The sequence below is a fragment of the Rhagoletis pomonella genome, unplaced genomic scaffold (genome assembly GCF_013731165.1).
Source record: "Rhagoletis pomonella isolate Grant_MI unplaced genomic scaffold, Rhpom_1.0 Rhpom_scaffold_00233, whole genome shotgun sequence".
In the NCBI taxonomy this organism is placed as follows: domain Eukaryota; kingdom Metazoa; phylum Arthropoda; class Insecta; order Diptera; family Tephritidae; genus Rhagoletis; species Rhagoletis pomonella.
The window spans coordinates 5605-22104 of record NW_023458787.1 but is presented as its reverse complement, the minus strand read 5'-3'; the positions used below and the strand labels follow the sequence as shown (position 1 = coordinate 22104).

Genomic DNA, 16500 nt, shown 5'->3' with positions numbered 1-16500 from the left:
TGGACTTGATGGGTGTTTCAGGGATATCTAAAGAGCGCTATTATGAGTAAGTGTTTTGGATCATTATGAGACATAAAAATCAACGGATTTTTTTCAGGCTTTTGATGAAATGTAGAAAGCTACAGTTACTTGACTTAAGCTTCTGTGATAATATTGATGGTGAAGAGGTCTGTTATTAATTTAAAATATACCTTAATAAAAACTTGAATATAGGAAGCCTCTCTTATTTTCAGATTGCTTATTGGGCCCGAACTTTTAAAGTTAACATCAAATGCAGTCATATACCTAATGTGCCTAATGATATGAGATACTAATCACATTTAACACTGTACAAACTTCAAACGAACCTAACATAACATAAATCTAAAAATATACATACATATGTAGATGGATATCGAAAACAAATAATTAATTGCATTTCAGAGGTTATAGAATACGGAACTGCAAAGCTAGGTGCGGCTCCGCACTGAATGTGTCCCACGCTGAAATTTATCACTCGAAAGCCAAGCAGAGGTACAGCAAAGGATTTTTGAATGTCCTACGACCCACTTAAAGCAAAAGCTCTCTTAGGAATGAGCAAAGAAGATACTTATGTACAAACTGGCGTGTTCGAGTACATGACTAAAGGCTTGGAGTACCCTTCAAAAGGTTATGTCGCAGTTGGGATGACCCTGGCTCAAAAAATACAGTCGAGCACATCCTATGCGGGTGTCCAAGAATCGCAAAGATAAAGCTGAAGACAATCGGCCAGCCATTCCTGCAGAATGTTTGAGAGTGCAGCTGCTTCTCTCCGTATGACATCCTGAAATTCATTAAATCTGGCAAATGGCTGTAGGTAGCACGAGTTGTGGAATCAAAATGGCAAACTTGCTAATTGCTTAACCAACTTAACACTTCAATCAACCAACTATTCATCTGAACCACTATTAACTGAAAATGGTTCTATTCTATTCTTTTGACGATTTTTAGTCTAGATACAGGTTTATTTTGAAATAAGGTCTTTCGATTGGTGTTATCAGTTCTTAGATATCTCTTTTAGTTTCCGAGATATTGACTGCAATTTTTTCTATAATTTAGTTAGTGATGCAGTCATATTAAACTTATCAATATCTTAAAAATGGCGTTCTCCATTTTTGGATATCTCTTTTGGTTTCGGAGATATTGAGTAAAAAGTGTCGTTAATTTAGTAGAAATTTTGATCACATTTTGCCGTATTTCATGCAAAGTGGCTGCCAAATTGTGGACAAATGACGTTTACGACAAAATTTTACTAAAGAACATCCTTCATAAACTCAAAACTAATTAACAATAAACATTAAAAATTAAATAATTTAAGAATCTTGTGAACTAGAAACATTTTCAGAGACTTTGGAGAAAATGTCTCTTAGCGTTTTTGAGAAATTGCATTCCAAACTACAATCGCGATTTCCCACAACCTGCCGAAATTAACATACGACAATCTTTTACCCAGGCGACGATTGATATCTTAGGCGAGCAATAAAATAAGGCTCGCTGATATATTTTCGGAGCAATAAGCGAGATTTGTTGGTTTTGACCTCCTTCATAACTCGCTTTGGAGTCAAATGGGAGACCTAATGAAGCAATAAAAAATGACCCGGCGGCATTTTTACTCGATTAAGAGCAAAAAGCGATAGGTTCAGTTGTGAGCCCGCATGGATCCGGATTTACAATTTTTTACCAGATTTTACTGGAAGTCGATCCCGTACTCGGTGCTCTGGCAACTGAGAGGAAAAATAAAAGAGTAAATAAGGTACTCTCTTTATCAAAAGTTTTACCAGATTTAAGTTGTGTACTCGTATTGCGCGGACAAAATTATCCAGCAGCATAAATTCTGAGAATTTAGCAGCATTCGCTCTCAAAGAGACAAAATATCAGTGTGCAAACCCCCTCTTATTTTAGTGTGGTAGAATCGGCAAAAAAATTTAGATTTGAATAAGAAGTGGTAGATTTTCCAATTTATATTTTTTATTGGGCATACATATCGCGCACCGTCGTCAAAAGAGGCACAACTCAAAAATTAGATCGGGAAATATAAGTGCTAGTGGGTCGTACAGATTCAACGCAATTGATGCAAAAACAAGTATAACACTAGTTTTCTAGTTAGAAAACATAATCATAAAGAAAAAACATTTTCTTATTAATTTGTGAAAAATCATACAGATTTATTTATGCAAAAAAATCCACCAAATTATTTTTCTATTGGATCATTTTTCTATAGCAAATATAAATATGAGGATTTTCGAAATACTAAAAAGTTAAGGCACAGCTATATTTAAAGCAAAATTTATGATGTACCTTTTAAAAATTTATTGATTAATTTTTATATTTCGACTCAGTATTGCCACTTGACAATATTTTTAGGTACCAAAACGACTACCACATCAGTTTCCAAACTACCAAAATTTTTTTCATTATTAAAACGAAAATTCTTGAATTTACGAGGTCTTCAGATACACGAATTAGCATAAAAATTAAAAATACACACAATATTGTTTATAGTATTGGTTAACCATTCATTGTATTGTATAAAAAACTTTTGTAAACAAGTAATTTTTAAGCAAAAAACAAAACCGATTTAATTCTCAATATAAAAATTGAAGACTATCGTGAATCTCTTCATGGTCCACAGATCGGATTTAAACCAAATTAGAATGGGACCACCTGTGAGATAACACCTTTCCTAACTCTCCAGTAACTTTATTTCTAAGAATTCGCTCTCATAGACAAAATTTACAAAAAAGTACGCGAACGCTATTCCAGCAATAATTTGCAAGCTTCATGAACAGCTGATAAATTGGTTGTTTATTCGCAGGAATTTCCTAAAAAACAATATATATTATATTTAAATAGGTATAGTTTGTGAATTTCAACAATAAAAACCCACAAACAGTTTCCTTAATAGTTTAAATTTCATCCAGCAACATGCGATCAGCTGTTTTTCGTACTGGCAAATTCTTACAAGTAAAAATTTATCCAGTAAAATCCAGTAAAAACTTGCAACTTCAACTGTCATTTTTCGCTATCTCAATTTCCCCTACTTTGCAAGTTTTTGCGTACGAAAACGCCAAAACATGAAAATTCGTAAAAACTTTTACTGGAAATGAGTAAAAAAACGCAATTATTAATTCAATTAATATCAAACGCTTTTTTTTTTTGTATGTGAAAGAACAAAATCAAACATTCTATGCATTTCAATAAAATAATTTCCAAATCTGTTTGTTTTAATTTGCAGATACTCACACTTTGCAGATTGCTTTGAAGTTTTTGTTTGCAGATAATTGTCTGCTTAATAAAATATAGAAAAATAAACAAAGAAATCTTATATGTGAGCAAAGTGAACAAATTTGAATGCTCAATTTGGTTGTATTTTCAAAACATTTTTTTCTACCAAAAGCTTCACCAAACCAACCAAACTACCAAAGGAGAATGAAGATACCAATATTGGTCCAATTGGACCAAAACGGCAACGCTGTTTCGATTAGAATTTAGTTGAAATTTTAGAGTTACGTGAAAATTGTAAAAAAATGTTCTGTTTAAAAATCTGGTCGATTTTAAAGGTAAAATTAGTCAAGAACGCAAACCTTCTATAGATGATTGCCACTTCGTCAGTTTTGCAGATGGTAAAAAAGTTATAAGGTTTCTATTCAAAATACGTTTAAAATATTTGAAATTTACTGTCGAATAAGGTTTTTTGCTGAAAAATAAGTAGTTTATATTTAGCTAGCATCTCTTATAGCACGAAAAATTTTAGTTGAAAAGGTAAGTTTATTAAAAAGGCATTGTTGAGTGGCAACACTGTAGTAAGTAACAAGTGTGTGGTAGATGTGGTAGACACCCAAATTTTAAAAAATAAGTGGTAGATCTACCAAAGAACGTAGTAAATATAAACATAAAAATGAAGATATTAAGTGGTTGCGTATATTTCGGAAATTTGCAACAAATACCACATTTCCAACCGACATTATTGTTAAATTAGTGCACAGATTTAGTGAATTAAATTTGTGTAATAAAGCGTGAACTATTGTCTACAAATGTGTGTAAAAGGTTTTTGAATCGATTCACGCGTTTGGGCACAACAACCCAAAATCGTTGTACAAATTCATAAAGAGTACCCGAATTTTAGGATAGTGCGTACGCGAACAGCGCTTATATACATATATGTACATCGAGTGGAAAATGTTCAATGAATCGAAGCAAAACATCGATACTTTCGATGCATCGATGTTTTTCCGACATTCCTAACTTTAATTTATCAAATCTAATCTTTAATGTATTTTAATCTTTGTTCATTAGCTTAATTTTTTTAATTATACCGGGATGTCAAGAAATTTATGCCGCGCGTGCTTACTAGAGAAAAAAATATCGGAGCTTTTTGATTGGTACATATTAATGGATAAAGCAAACGAACCGTTGACATATCAGGAATGCTTTCAAATTTGCACCCAAGTGGATGTAAAAAAAGCGGATGCTACATCATCTTATGTTAAGGATATGCATTTCCTTTGTCACGACTGCATTCAGGAATTGATAACTTCATATCGGTTTTTAAGAAAGGCTCAAAGGTCTGCCCAAGAGCTATATGCCTTAGCCCAGGGGCATTATAATTTAACTGACAATAAAATCAATGAGTTTGAATATGTAAATATTCAAGAGTTAGTTAAAAATGGGGATTTTATGGAAAATTCATCGGTGTGTAACTTCATTCACTGTGATTCAAACATAATCAACTATTGTCTTAATTTTCTTACTCAGTTAATAGATACTGGAGGCGACCTTAAATCAGGAAAGGAACTTCCGATATTATCTTATAAACACTGTTCTAAAAATCATGGTCAACCAAACAACGAAGACGGTCCTTTGGGGAATTCTTTGTTGCAATTAAAAGAACCAACTCATCAAATAACGCAAGGTTTAATAACATCGAGTCTTCAAGAATTTGCTCTTTCGAAAGCCGATCGGTCCTTCAACAGCCCTGAATGTGAAGAAATCACACTGGAAAAGGTTTTATTAGTTTGTCAATATCTTCACTTCTAATAAGAATTTTTTATTACTGGAAAGGTCGAAAATGGACACGATGCACCATTTGTCTCAATATCTGATTGCTTAAATGAAAAAGATACAACCATTATTGATAACTCCAAAAATAAAAGAGTAAGAAAGAAAAATCCAAAACTAAATACAAGAGTTAAAGAAGTAGCGCAACGGAATAAACCGTGTTTAAAATATAAGGAAATGCCTTGTGAGTATTGTAATAAATTATTTCCGGAGAACAAATTGAGACAGCATAAATCGCGTTATCATAGACCAAAGATCTTTCTTTGCGACATTTGCCGTAAGTAAATTGCAGTATTTGCACAGTTCGTAGACAAGTAATATTTTATTTTGGCAGCAAGTTCATTCAGTATCGCCAACAATCTGCGACGACACCAACGCACGCATGATTTAAATCGTCAACGAAACTTCTCTTGCAACGAGTGTGGGCGTAAATTTTTTACGGAAGACGTCTATCGGACTCACATCAAAACACACCAGTCATCCCGTCAATCTAAATTTAACTGCAATCAATGCGATAAAGTATTCCTGCACAAGGGCAGTCTCACCCTCCACATTCAGAAACACGGTGAACCCAAAAATGAATGTAGCGTTTGCATGAAACGATATGTTAGAAAAGTAGATTTGGAAGTGCATATGCGTAATCATTCCGGGGAATTGCCATATCAATGTCCTTTGTGCGAAAGGGCTTTTATGACTACCAGTGCTTTAAGAAAGCACGAATTACTTCATAATGGTATCCGGTATAAATGCGGCATCTGTAACAAAGAGTACTCACACCCCTCAAAACTTAGCCGGCATCGCTTACATCATACTGGTCTACCATTTAAGTGTGCAATATGTGACCGAGGATTTGCCGAGCCCAATAAGTAAGTTATGATTTTCCATTTTAATATATTTACTTAGTGTTGCAGCATTATCTTTCATCCTTAGGATACGAAGACATATCAGATGTGTACACAAAGTAGAAGACGATTCGCAAATCAATAAACTCACCATCAAGGTGTGAAAAAAAATTCGAACGTCCGATAAGAGAGCCAAACAGTTTATATTAAGATTAGTTGTACATATATGTATGTATATTTATTGGGTTAGGTTACCCTTGATGGTTGCTAAGTTTAGTTTAGTTTATTAGTATGCATTAAAAGGCAAACATTTTAATGATAGAGTTTGGCATTAAAAATTATTCCTTATTACGTTAAGAAATATTGTCAAGTTCATTTCGGCTCCGTGAATTATGTCCGCGCGTATTAAAACTGCGATCCAAAAATGAAACTAGGCCGCTCGAGCATAATTCATTTTGACTACCAAAATTAGGCCGCGATCAAAAACTGAATATAGGCCGCGCGGGCATTAGCAAAAAATACCAAAAACGAAAAAAAAAAATATTTTTTTTCATAAATAAACTTTTTTGAAAGAAATGCATAATTAATGCTAAGGAACTTTATATTGAACCGGTTCACTTTTTGGTTTCCATGGTTTTACTATGGGCGGATGACAAATTTTCGGGTGAATTTTTTTTTTTCAGGCGAAACTCAGGACAAGGCAGATTATTTAGAAAATACGAGTAATTACATTTAATTTGATATACATATATAAAACACCTTTCTGCGTAGGCGGCCTTTGGCCGCGCTTAGGCATTATAACCCTCCCTAAGTATGATTCTCCTTTCTGTGCTGCCGAAGAAGAGGGGCTGAACACCTTTTGCAGAGAACACCTTTCTGCGGAGGCGGCCTTCGGCCGCGCTTAGGGATTATCACCCTCGCTAAGTAGAATTCTCCTTTCTGTGTAGCCGACGACGAGGGGCGCGGAACACCTTTTGCAGATAACACCTTTCTTTAAAATGAAATTAGGCCGCGTGGGCATAATTCATTTTGACAAGTGAAATTAGGCCGCGCGGAAATAATTCATTTGGCAAGTGAAGTTAGGCCGCGATCAAAAAATGCAATTTGGCCTCCAAACAAATAAGAAGGCGGCCTTAATTAAAAATCTCATCGACCATTCATTTTCACATGAAATTTTTTAAATGGCACCATTTTTTCTCATATTAATTAATGCCTAGAGGAAATTCGGCTTAACACTTTATATACATACACAAAAAGCTGCCCTAGAATTGCTCGATGATGCATTAAGATTTTGTGTTCCATCTATTTGTCGTTTGGCTCATTAATACATCCTTTCGGCACGCTATAGAACATCGTTTCTATTGCGAAAAACTGGCCCTTATTGGTTTTACCGCTTTCTTTTAGTGAGGCTTTTCCGTCTTGCTCATTATTTTTTATTGAAAGCATCTTCAAACATGTACGTACATCTGTACATAGATATTATACGTCGGCATCGTTAAGGATATATGTATTTTTAAATAATTACAAAATTGATATAAACAGCTTTTACCATATTATATGAGTTAAAATTTTATTTATTTTCAACTTCTGGTTTCTCCAAAACTTCGACTATTCGACCTCTATATTCTTTTGTTATGTTTATTCTTACAACGAGTTTCTGCACCTCCTTGTCTTCTTCAATTTTGTGCACACCTCTTATATGACGCTTAATCCTGAAAAATTATATACATACACATATACATATATGTACATGTAGGGCATAATCATACTTTATTACTAACTTGTAAGCATCTGGAAACTGCTTTTCACAAATGCCACATTTATAAGGTAATCCAGTGTGTTGCATGCGATGATTATAGTATTGATCATATTTGGAGAATTTAGCACCACAAATCACGCACTTGTAACTGAAATATCCATGGTACTGCATGTGCCTATTTAAAATACGTTTGTGGATGAAAGATTTTCCACACAGGTGACACACAAATGGCGATTCTCCAGAATGAGTGCGTAAATGAACATCTAGGTCTATTTGCCGCACATAACGTTTTTGACAAACTTGGCATTCTATCGTAGCTCCCTTGTGATGGAGCTCGTGGATTGTTAGACCATTTTTATGAAGAAAAGATTTTTCACACTGAGCACATTGATAAATTGGTTTGCGGTTGGTTTCGTGCGTTAGCCTGTGTTTTTTGTATGTATACGTAGTTAAAAAGCTTTGGTTACAGATGTCGCACGGAAATCTTTCCCGATTCTCATTGTGACAGAGCTCATGATTTTTTAGGGCACATGACTCCTTAAATGTTTTTGCTGGCGAAGAAAAATTCAACAAAGATAGAAATTAGTCCACAAGTTAAAAGGAACGGAAATACTTACGGCAGGCCTGACAAAGAAAAGTTTTTGGTTTATGACGTTGCTTATGTTTTTTTAATGAGCTTCTCTTCATGATTTTCCCACATTCTTCACACTTCACCGGCTCAGACATGTCCTTGACTTTCTTTTTTGTTTTCACCTCGGATTTTACTTTGTTTGTTTTCTTTACGTTTTTAGGTCTTGTATGAGCAAGATTGAGTTGTTTACTTTTTTTCGATAAGACCAGCCCAGCTTCATTTAAGTTATTGCCGCTCTGCATATCCTTATCCGATTCAACTAGAAACTTTGTTGTTTTTGTAGTGTCAGTACTAAGTTTTTTATCAATATTTATTTCGTGTTCGATATCATTTGATGCAGATGTTTCATCATCATCCATAAAATGTTCATTCCATTCTGGTGATACTTTTATATCCTCTACGTGATCCTTGTAAACAAATAGAAAATAATTATTGTTTAATTATATCTAAATCGTATTTGATATACCATATCTACAGTATCTGGCATCTTAGTTACTTCCATTAGCTCTTCATGTACTGGAACCCATTCAAAAGTGTTGGCTATACTTTCTATCTTCACTTTTTCCGTTTGTGTGCAACGTAATTCATTATCAGCCCTTCTCGCCTTTTCAATAAAATCATAAACGTCTTTAAGTTTTTGGGCACAATCAAGGCATAGATATTGCATCCGGGCATCATCGAGTTCATTTGGATCATCTTTCAAACTTAAATTAATTTGTGTACATTTACAAAAAACACTCTTTGTATGATATATCCAAAGAGTCAACAGGCTGATACCAATCTAGCAGATGCACCCGATCTTCCGGCGACAAACAGGCACGGCATATATTTGATAAATCCATCTGAACTTTTCACCACTGCCGTATTGATAATTCAAGTCTTAGTAGGTAAAAAATAATTTTGTAGGATGTGTGATTATATATTGGTAAGACAGAACAATTTGAAAATAGGGATGTCGAAAGTATTTCGATATAAAAAATGGTACAATTTTAATGCTTTGAAAAGTCGACTGTCCGACAAATCGATTTCTTCGGTAGATATAGTGATGTTCCGATATCAGTACTTTTAAGGCCTGTATGCAGCTCTCAAGAAAAGGAAAACTACATATAAAATGACGTACAAGAAATGGCTAAGAAATATTCTTGAGTCAAATTTACTTAAGGCATTACGCAGTTCCTAAGAAATTTACTACGCTTTCTACTACGGTTTTCTAAAGTTTTTTGTGAAAAAAGAGCACAAGGCAACCCAGGCTTGCAACAGAAATATATGCCCGTTCCATTATTTCTTGAGGAAAGAGTGAGGCAACAGGCTGTGAGGTATCAAAAATGTCAAAATTCCTTGGACACACACGCGAAATAATGGAAATTTTTTCTTGACCGCTTTCTTGAGAGCTGCATACAGGGCTTAAGGCAGTACGCAGTTCTTAAGAAATTGACTACGCTTTCTACTACGGTTTTCTAAAGTTTTTTGTGAAAAAAGAGCACAAGGCAACTCAGGTTTGCAACAGAAATATATGCCGTTCCATTATTTCTTGAAGAAAGAGTGAGGCAACAGGCTGTGAGGTATCAAAAATGTCCAAATTCCTTGGACACACACGCGAAATAAGGGCAATTTTTTCTTGACCGTTTTCTTGAGAGCTGCATACAGGGCTTTAAGTTGAAATTAGTGAAGACCGTAAACCTACCGGTACGTGTTCCCCGTCAGCTGACACGATTTGTCTTACTAGAGCGCCATGTAAATGAAAACTCAACACCGCAGAATTTTTCTGTAGTTGTAGCCCGTAGCGCAAAAATCTACGGAAGTTAGATTTTTCAGTGACCGCTGATTTCTTCCTTCTATAGATGGTTGCCACTTCGTCAGTTTCGAAAATGGTAAAAAATATTTGAAATTTACTATTGAATAAAGTTTTATGTTGAAAACTAAGTAGTTTATATTTAGCTACGATCTATTATAGCACGAAAAATAGTAGTTGAAAAGGTAAGTTTATGAAAAGGCATTTATGAGTGGCAACACTGTAGTAAACAACACTGAAGGCTCCAGTAATCGACAAAATTCTGCGTTTAAGTATACGTTCTGCGTTCTTGACTAATTTCGGCTTTAGAAGTTTATACTCGAGCCATGATCCAACTCACTCTAATTGGTTCAAGTACTCGAGTACCTTTACTAAGTACCGAGTATTTTTTGTACTTCGATACGCGTGGACAAGTACCTCATGGGTATCGAGTACAAAGTGCAAGTAGTTACTTGTTTGCTGGGAAAATCAACTGAAAATAGATCTGTGTTGTAGTTTTTGAAAAAAAATGAACCACTCGATTTCGCTAGGGTTAAAAATAAAAAAAAGTCGACGACACCAGTACACTAAGGGTATTTTAAATTACTACACACTTATTAAGAGCTATGCTAATACGATGAATTAAGTAAATTTATATTGCGTGTTGTTATGTTTTAATGCATAAAAAATTCCTTTAAAAAATATTAAAATTTAAAAAACAATAATATGTTGAGGTGACAGTAATACTCTAGCAATTTACGAAAAGTATAAACGTCATAAGCACAGTTTATGTCAAAAAATTTCAAAGTGAAACTACTTTTTTTTTCGTTTCATGTACAGTAATAAACCTTTTCGCAGTTTTTCAACAACTGATCCCCGAGGAGTACTTTTGGGTTGTGTGCAGCGTTTACATTTTGCGCACACGGTTACACTTACTGTGGGGAATTCCGCCTCATTATTAGAAACATTTCTTTTCGAGAATAAAATATATGTAATTATGTGATATTTATGAACAAAATGCATAGTATCAATACTTAATTAAGAATACTATCAATAGTTAAGTACATAATTAGCGCTTGTGTTTCTATAAACTGGAAAACTGAAATCGTAATTATATGGTTATCGAGAATCCGCCCAGACTGTGGTCATAATTCTTGCGTTATCGTCCATACAAAACTTGTCGAACGAATACCAGCTTTCGCTGAAAACTACTTGAAAACTCACTTTCCACTCATTCCAATTGGTGTCTTCACTAGTATTTTTTATATATTTATCGATGTGGAAGTCATATTTTATCATGGTTTTCGACCTAATACCATGTTCTGAACGACATCGAAAATATGTTTTCGTCGGTAAAACTGGTTTTCGACCTAATACTTGCGTTTTCGTCCATGTAAAATCCGTCAAACGAAAACCAGCTTTCGCTGAAAACTACTTGAAAACTCCCGAACCACTCAATCCAATCGGTGTTTGTTCTAGTTTTTTTTCGATTATTTATCGAAGTGGAAGCCATATTTTCTCATTCTAAATATGTAATTCTGATTTATTGTAAATTGGCTGGCCAAATATATGATATAATAATATAAATATATATGAATATATGAACAAAAGAAAAAGGTTGCTAAAGATAAGAAATTGAAATACAGAGATTTTGATTTTGTTTTTTCGTAGCAAAACTGTAATATTGCATTTACATTGGACCCAAATGCGTTTTTTGAAATCAGTCATGAAGGCGTTTACTCGGCTTGATTCATGTTTCGTTTGACTTCTCATCAATTGAAAACGGAAAAGAAAAACAAAATGAATCTAAACAAACACTGCACGCTTCATATTTTTTAACACGTTATGGATACATAAGAGCGCAATTATTATTTGCATTAACTTAAATTGTGCGAATTTATGCGTAAATTAACAATTTTTATACACAAATATCAGAGATTTATTTATAACTTTGAGTTTGTTTTGATTTGAAAAATTCAAAATGTCAAAAACAAAAGCTTTTGGAGAGCTTTTGTTTTTGAGTGTGTTCAATAAAATAGTTCGGCAATTGGAACGCATTTTGAAATCTGCGTTGAATTGCTTAATTTTGGAAATGCGAATTTGTATGGAGAAATGCCTGATTTGCTTTCGCGTTTCAGATTTCTCGCCCAAATGACGCACGATTTCGAACTCCCGTAAATGTACATTTGCTAAATGCGATCATGAACCAAAAATACAAGCTCACAGGCACCACTACTTTACACTTATCTATAACTAAAATAGAGTTAATTCAACATGACAAAATCGACTTTTTTCATTCTCTTGTTCTTGCGTGATTTTGTGTCGCTCGTTCCTAAAATGCGATAGTATGAACGCTCTTCGAAAACGAAAACGAAAGTGCTAATTGTTGCGTTTTAATTGTAGCAGAAACGCCTACATCAGATGCGAGTACAAAAAGTACTCAGTGCTTGAAGAATGTATCGAGTATTTACTCGTAGTTACTTGTATCGGAGCATCACTAGTCGTGGCTGTCGTACTCGCGTAGTCATCGTCATTGGTGATTTTCGTAGAAATGCGTTGCAATGTTCAGAAATTGTTTTTAAATTAAAACTTCTGAAATAATTCGCTAATTTGTTTGAGTCAAAATTGTGTAGAAAAGTTGGCGGATGATCAGTAAACAAAAAAGAATAAAATACAAATGTGTTGAAAATACCTAAATTTGGATAAAATGTGCGAATAAACTATAAGAAAACTTCAGACAGGAAAACAAGGTTAAAAAAGGTGGGGAAGAAGTTCAAGTGGAAAATAGAAATCAAAAGAAGAATAAGTCTAAACAAAAGAAGGAAATTGGTATATTGAAGAAACGCAGTGATAATTTCCATTTCGATTCGTAATTTCAGCAGCCGGGGAAAGTTGTGCGTGAGCTTTAATTAAGGTTCTACAAGTGAAATATACATATAAGAAACTTCGAAGTGTCGACTGCTTCATGGTGGGATTGAAACCATTGTGAAAAATATGCAGAGCTGGCACAGCCCTAAAACCGCCATAATAATTTAAAGGGAAGCAGAAACAATAGAAATAAAAAAAAAAATTGATTCCGTCAGTCACTGGCCATAAAACCAGAAATATAAAAACGCTTTCATAACTAATCCCAAAGTGTCGATTATTGTTTAGTATGGATGAAGACGACAATGCATCCAGTGGTGGTGACACAAACCGTGAATCAATTTCTAATGCTAGAGTTGAAGCAGGTGGCTTGCGAAGCATTGATATTTCTAATGCGGAAACAACCACAACGGAAGAAGATGAGTCCGACGATGTGGATATTTCAATGGTAATGAACTTACCATCTGGTGTGTCTATTAGCACTTCAGTTAGTTCAGATGGGCGATCGCAGCCTACTTACATCGCCACTGCGACTGCATCGGCACCCGGACGGGTTTCACTCGACTTCCCTGATTGGGAATCTGTGGGTGCGACAGAAGCGGATGACGACTTGCTCACCGATGCTTCCTCGAACTCGGCTACTACTGCAGGGAATCCGCCTGGTAGCGCTGGAGGAGCTAAGCCTAGCTTTTTCTTTGGTACATCATCATCATTTAGTTTACGAAGTCGCAAAGAAGTTGCCGCTCTTATTAACGCAGAGTGCTGTCGTGGTGGAATAACACCTGAGTTGGACGCCGTTATGGACAAACTTTTCAATCCAGGAACACCTATAGACAATGCAGATAATATAGAGTGGATTCGATGGTTAATTGCTGGTGGCCGCACCCCTCAAGAATTCGTTAAAATTGGTAAGTTTTCAATATCATACAAAAGGTTCAGACTTTTTAGGCATTATAAGTACAATTCTTAACTGAAAAAAAATTATAGGGAAGATCGAAATTATTTTTGGACCGGATTAAAAAAATTAGTAATAGCAAATACATACATATGTATGTATCAGATCTGTAAAATGATTTAATCAGTAGGATTTGCATTCACTCGGCATTCTTTTCAAAATTTTGATTTTATAGAAAAAACCCCATACCTCAGTGGTTTAAATTATTTTGAAACAAAAACAAACGTAATGTGTTATTGAACGGCAGAGTTCAATTCAGCATAGAGTGTGAATGTAACAGAAGCATTCAACATCACCGTGATTGTAAATTTTGGCAAACACTTGATCATTCAGTACTACACTGAAAAAGTACGCCTTGACACTAGAAAAAAATCTTTATAGTAGAAAATAGTCGTTTTGCTTCTGCTTTTCTACTACTGCTACAATTTGGTAAAGCATTACCTATGAGCAAAAGTACGTAACAGCTTTAGATTATCAGTCAATGCCTTTTAAGGTCAGCTGCATATGTTTAAAGGAAACTTGCGGTAATTTTTTTGTAACGAAGCAATTTTTTATTTGTACAAAACGATGTTTTTATTTCCCAATGTTAGGCGCTCATACATATGAAGTAGCAAGCTTGCCCCCAGAAAACATTTGAAGTCATAAATGAGTCTTTAAAGAGTCCTCTTTCGGAGCCATTACGCTTATAATGAGCTCAAAAGTCCGATATGAGGGCTTATGAGCTTAAATTCATACATGAATACAAATGAGCCTCAATATGAGTAATTTTGGCCTCATATACGGCTCATTTTGGACTCCTTTGAAACAATTTTTGGCCTTATATATGAGTCTGAAATGCTCTTTTTGAGGCTCTTTATCGGCCTCATAAATTACTATATTCGAACGCTTTGAGTCTTATTTAACGCACGATATTGGCAAAGGAATTCAGCGAAAATTCCTTTCAAATAACATAGATACATACTTACGTGCGTATACACATTCCAACATGCATTCAATAGCAGCAGCTGCATTTAAATTTTGTTCATTTTTTGTTTTCTTCAATTTCTGTATAAACAAGTTTAGGATATCATTTTCAAATCTTTATTGTTTTTATATTGGCACAAGGTGCTGGCTCATAACTTGGATCATATATGAATCCTAAACGATTCATATAAGAATAAACCATTTTTTGTTTTTGAAACTCATATATTTTTTTTTGCTTCTGTTTGTCGATATTTAAATCAGCAATTTGTTGTACTATAAAAGATTAGATCTTATTGTACTAATGTTTATACATTTAATAAAATGAAATGAATGAAATAAAATGAATATTTCTTCCCTATCTAGGACTCTTTCGGACTCATATTCTGAACGCACAGAATATGTTTGCGGGGTTATTATATAAATTTGTTTGTAGATCTTTTTATTTTTATAATTTTTTCTTTGTAGAAGCCTTTGAATAGAAAACTTGTTCACACCAGACAATTTTTGTTGCCGGAAATAAGAAAACTTGTCGCCCTCAGCAACAAATTTATTGCCGATAATATTGCCTTCGTATCGATTTCTTATTACCAGTCGCTCTAATAGGGAATTTACATGAGGCGATTTTTAGTTGAAAGCAACAATCGCCTGGTGCAAACGGCCTTTCATTTAATCGCTTTCAATGAAGTTGGTCGGCTGCCTACTTTCGTTCAACTTTTGGTTCAACTAATCGCCTGTGAAAGTTGAATCATGTAAATTCCCTATAAGGCGTCCGCCGCAGGCAACTGAATGAGTCGTTTTATTATTGCTACAGGCGATATTTGAAGAATAATTTCTTGCAACAATTTTATTAGTTATTGAAATCGGTTAACGTAGTTACATTTTAAATTTTAATTGACAAGCTTATAGCCAGTTTCACGAAAGTAATTTAAGTGAAATATCATTATATAAAATCAACCGCCGGTTTGTTAATTTTTCGCAAGTCTATTTTAGTACTTTTCAACTGAAACTACTAAATTTTTTATTACGAACTTTCGTATGCAACGCTTTTACATGTAACATAAAAAAAACTGAAAAATTTAAAAAGGAAAACCAAGTAAAAATATAGTATCCGAGGGACCCGTACATTACCCGTATTATACGCAAAAAGTCCCGCCCATTTTTTTTAATACGGAAATTTATTTATGACTTTTAAGAAAAAAACTACCTTGGATACTTTTGCTTAAGCTGAATTAAACATTGATGTAAAACTTTAAACCCAGTTTTCGCGAAATTGTGGTTTAGTTTAAAAAAAACCTTTTTTTGCCGAACACAAATACTCTTTGCTTCTATAATCACACTACAGTCTTATTAAATATCTAGTTTGCATATTTTTAGCATTAGCCAACCGAATTCATTTTAATCGTTCAGGCAGTTAAGGTCCGAGGATAATTTCGAAAATACTCTCATGTGTGTAAGGTGGAGGCCTCTGGAAACAAATTTATCTGCCATTCGCATTATATAACCTTATGCACCAATAAGTTTATGTGGACACTTTGCAAACCGTTATGATGCAAATTAAGACTTTGCAACAGTGTGGGTGCATTCGAAAACGTCAAAATACAACGCATCAGTCACTTTTATTGCTAGTCCTAAGTAGAT

The 16500-nt window shown here is 34.4% G+C and overlaps 3 protein-coding genes across 7 annotated transcripts; 2 read left to right on the top strand and 1 right to left on the bottom strand.

Moving 5' to 3' along the window:
- On the top strand, positions 1 to 6239 carry LOC118750431 (zinc finger protein 600-like). Of its 2 annotated transcripts, XM_036485151.1 has the most exons (8): positions 1 to 46; positions 98 to 167; positions 234 to 831; positions 4315 to 4710; positions 4774 to 5022; positions 5080 to 5353; positions 5411 to 5942; positions 6007 to 6239. In XM_036485151.1, the coding sequence occupies exons 3-8, from the start codon at positions 826 to 828 to the stop codon at positions 6080 to 6082; spliced, it is 1533 nt and encodes a 510-aa protein (XP_036341044.1). In that variant the 5' UTR covers positions 1 to 46; positions 98 to 167; positions 234 to 825; the 3' UTR covers positions 6083 to 6239. The 2 variants fall into 2 exon arrangements, with proteins under 2 accessions (XP_036341044.1, XP_036341045.1); XM_036485152.1 differs by lacking the exons at positions 1 to 46; positions 98 to 167; positions 234 to 831 and adding an exon at positions 964 to 980.
- A 1222-nt stretch (positions 6240 to 7461) lies between these two features.
- Positions 7462 to 9218, bottom strand: LOC118750430 (zinc finger protein 2-like). 4 transcript variants are annotated; one of them, XM_036485146.1, is made up of 4 exons: positions 8775 to 9218; positions 8295 to 8715; positions 7688 to 8228; positions 7462 to 7630 (listed from the first exon to the last, which is right to left on the bottom strand). In XM_036485146.1, exons 1-4 carry the CDS (start codon positions 8973 to 8975, stop codon positions 7489 to 7491), a joined length of 1305 nt encoding a protein of 434 aa, XP_036341039.1. In that variant the 5' UTR covers positions 8976 to 9218; the 3' UTR covers positions 7462 to 7488. The 4 variants fall into 4 exon arrangements, with proteins under 4 accessions (XP_036341039.1, XP_036341041.1, XP_036341040.1 ...); XM_036485148.1 differs by having other exon boundaries at positions 7700 to 8228; XM_036485147.1 differs by having other exon boundaries at positions 8784 to 9218.
- A 3336-nt stretch (positions 9219 to 12554) lies between these two features.
- Positions 12555 to 13852, top strand: LOC118750424 (E3 ubiquitin-protein ligase Ubr3-like; the record flags this gene model as incomplete). Its single annotated transcript, XM_036485142.1, has 2 exons — positions 12555 to 12839; positions 12959 to 13852. A coding segment is annotated over exon 2 (619 nt), but the record flags the coding sequence as incomplete, so codon positions are not given.
- Between the last annotated feature and the right edge of the window lie 2648 nt (positions 13853 to 16500).

Excerpts from the sequence above, each read along its gene's own strand:
- LOC118750430 (XM_036485146.1), bottom strand. The coding sequence starts at position 8,975 with ATGCAATATCTATGCCTTGATTGTGCCCAAAAACTTAAAGACGTTTAT. Across the intron at positions 8,716-8,774 it reads TGCCAGATACTGTAGATATG|GATCACGTAGAGGATATAAA; the intron begins GTATATCAAATA and ends TTTGTTTACAAG. Across the intron at positions 7,631-7,687 it reads GCTTACAAGTTAGTAATAAA|GATTAAGCGTCATATAAGAG; the intron begins GTATGATTATGC and ends ATAATTTTTCAG.
- LOC118750431 (XM_036485151.1), top strand. Across the intron at positions 5,354-5,410 it reads CTTTCTTTGCGACATTTGCC|CAAGTTCATTCAGTATCGCC; the intron begins GTAAGTAAATTG and ends TTATTTTGGCAG. Across the intron at positions 5,943-6,006 it reads GGATTTGCCGAGCCCAATAA|GATACGAAGACATATCAGAT; the intron begins GTAAGTTATGAT and ends TTTCATCCTTAG.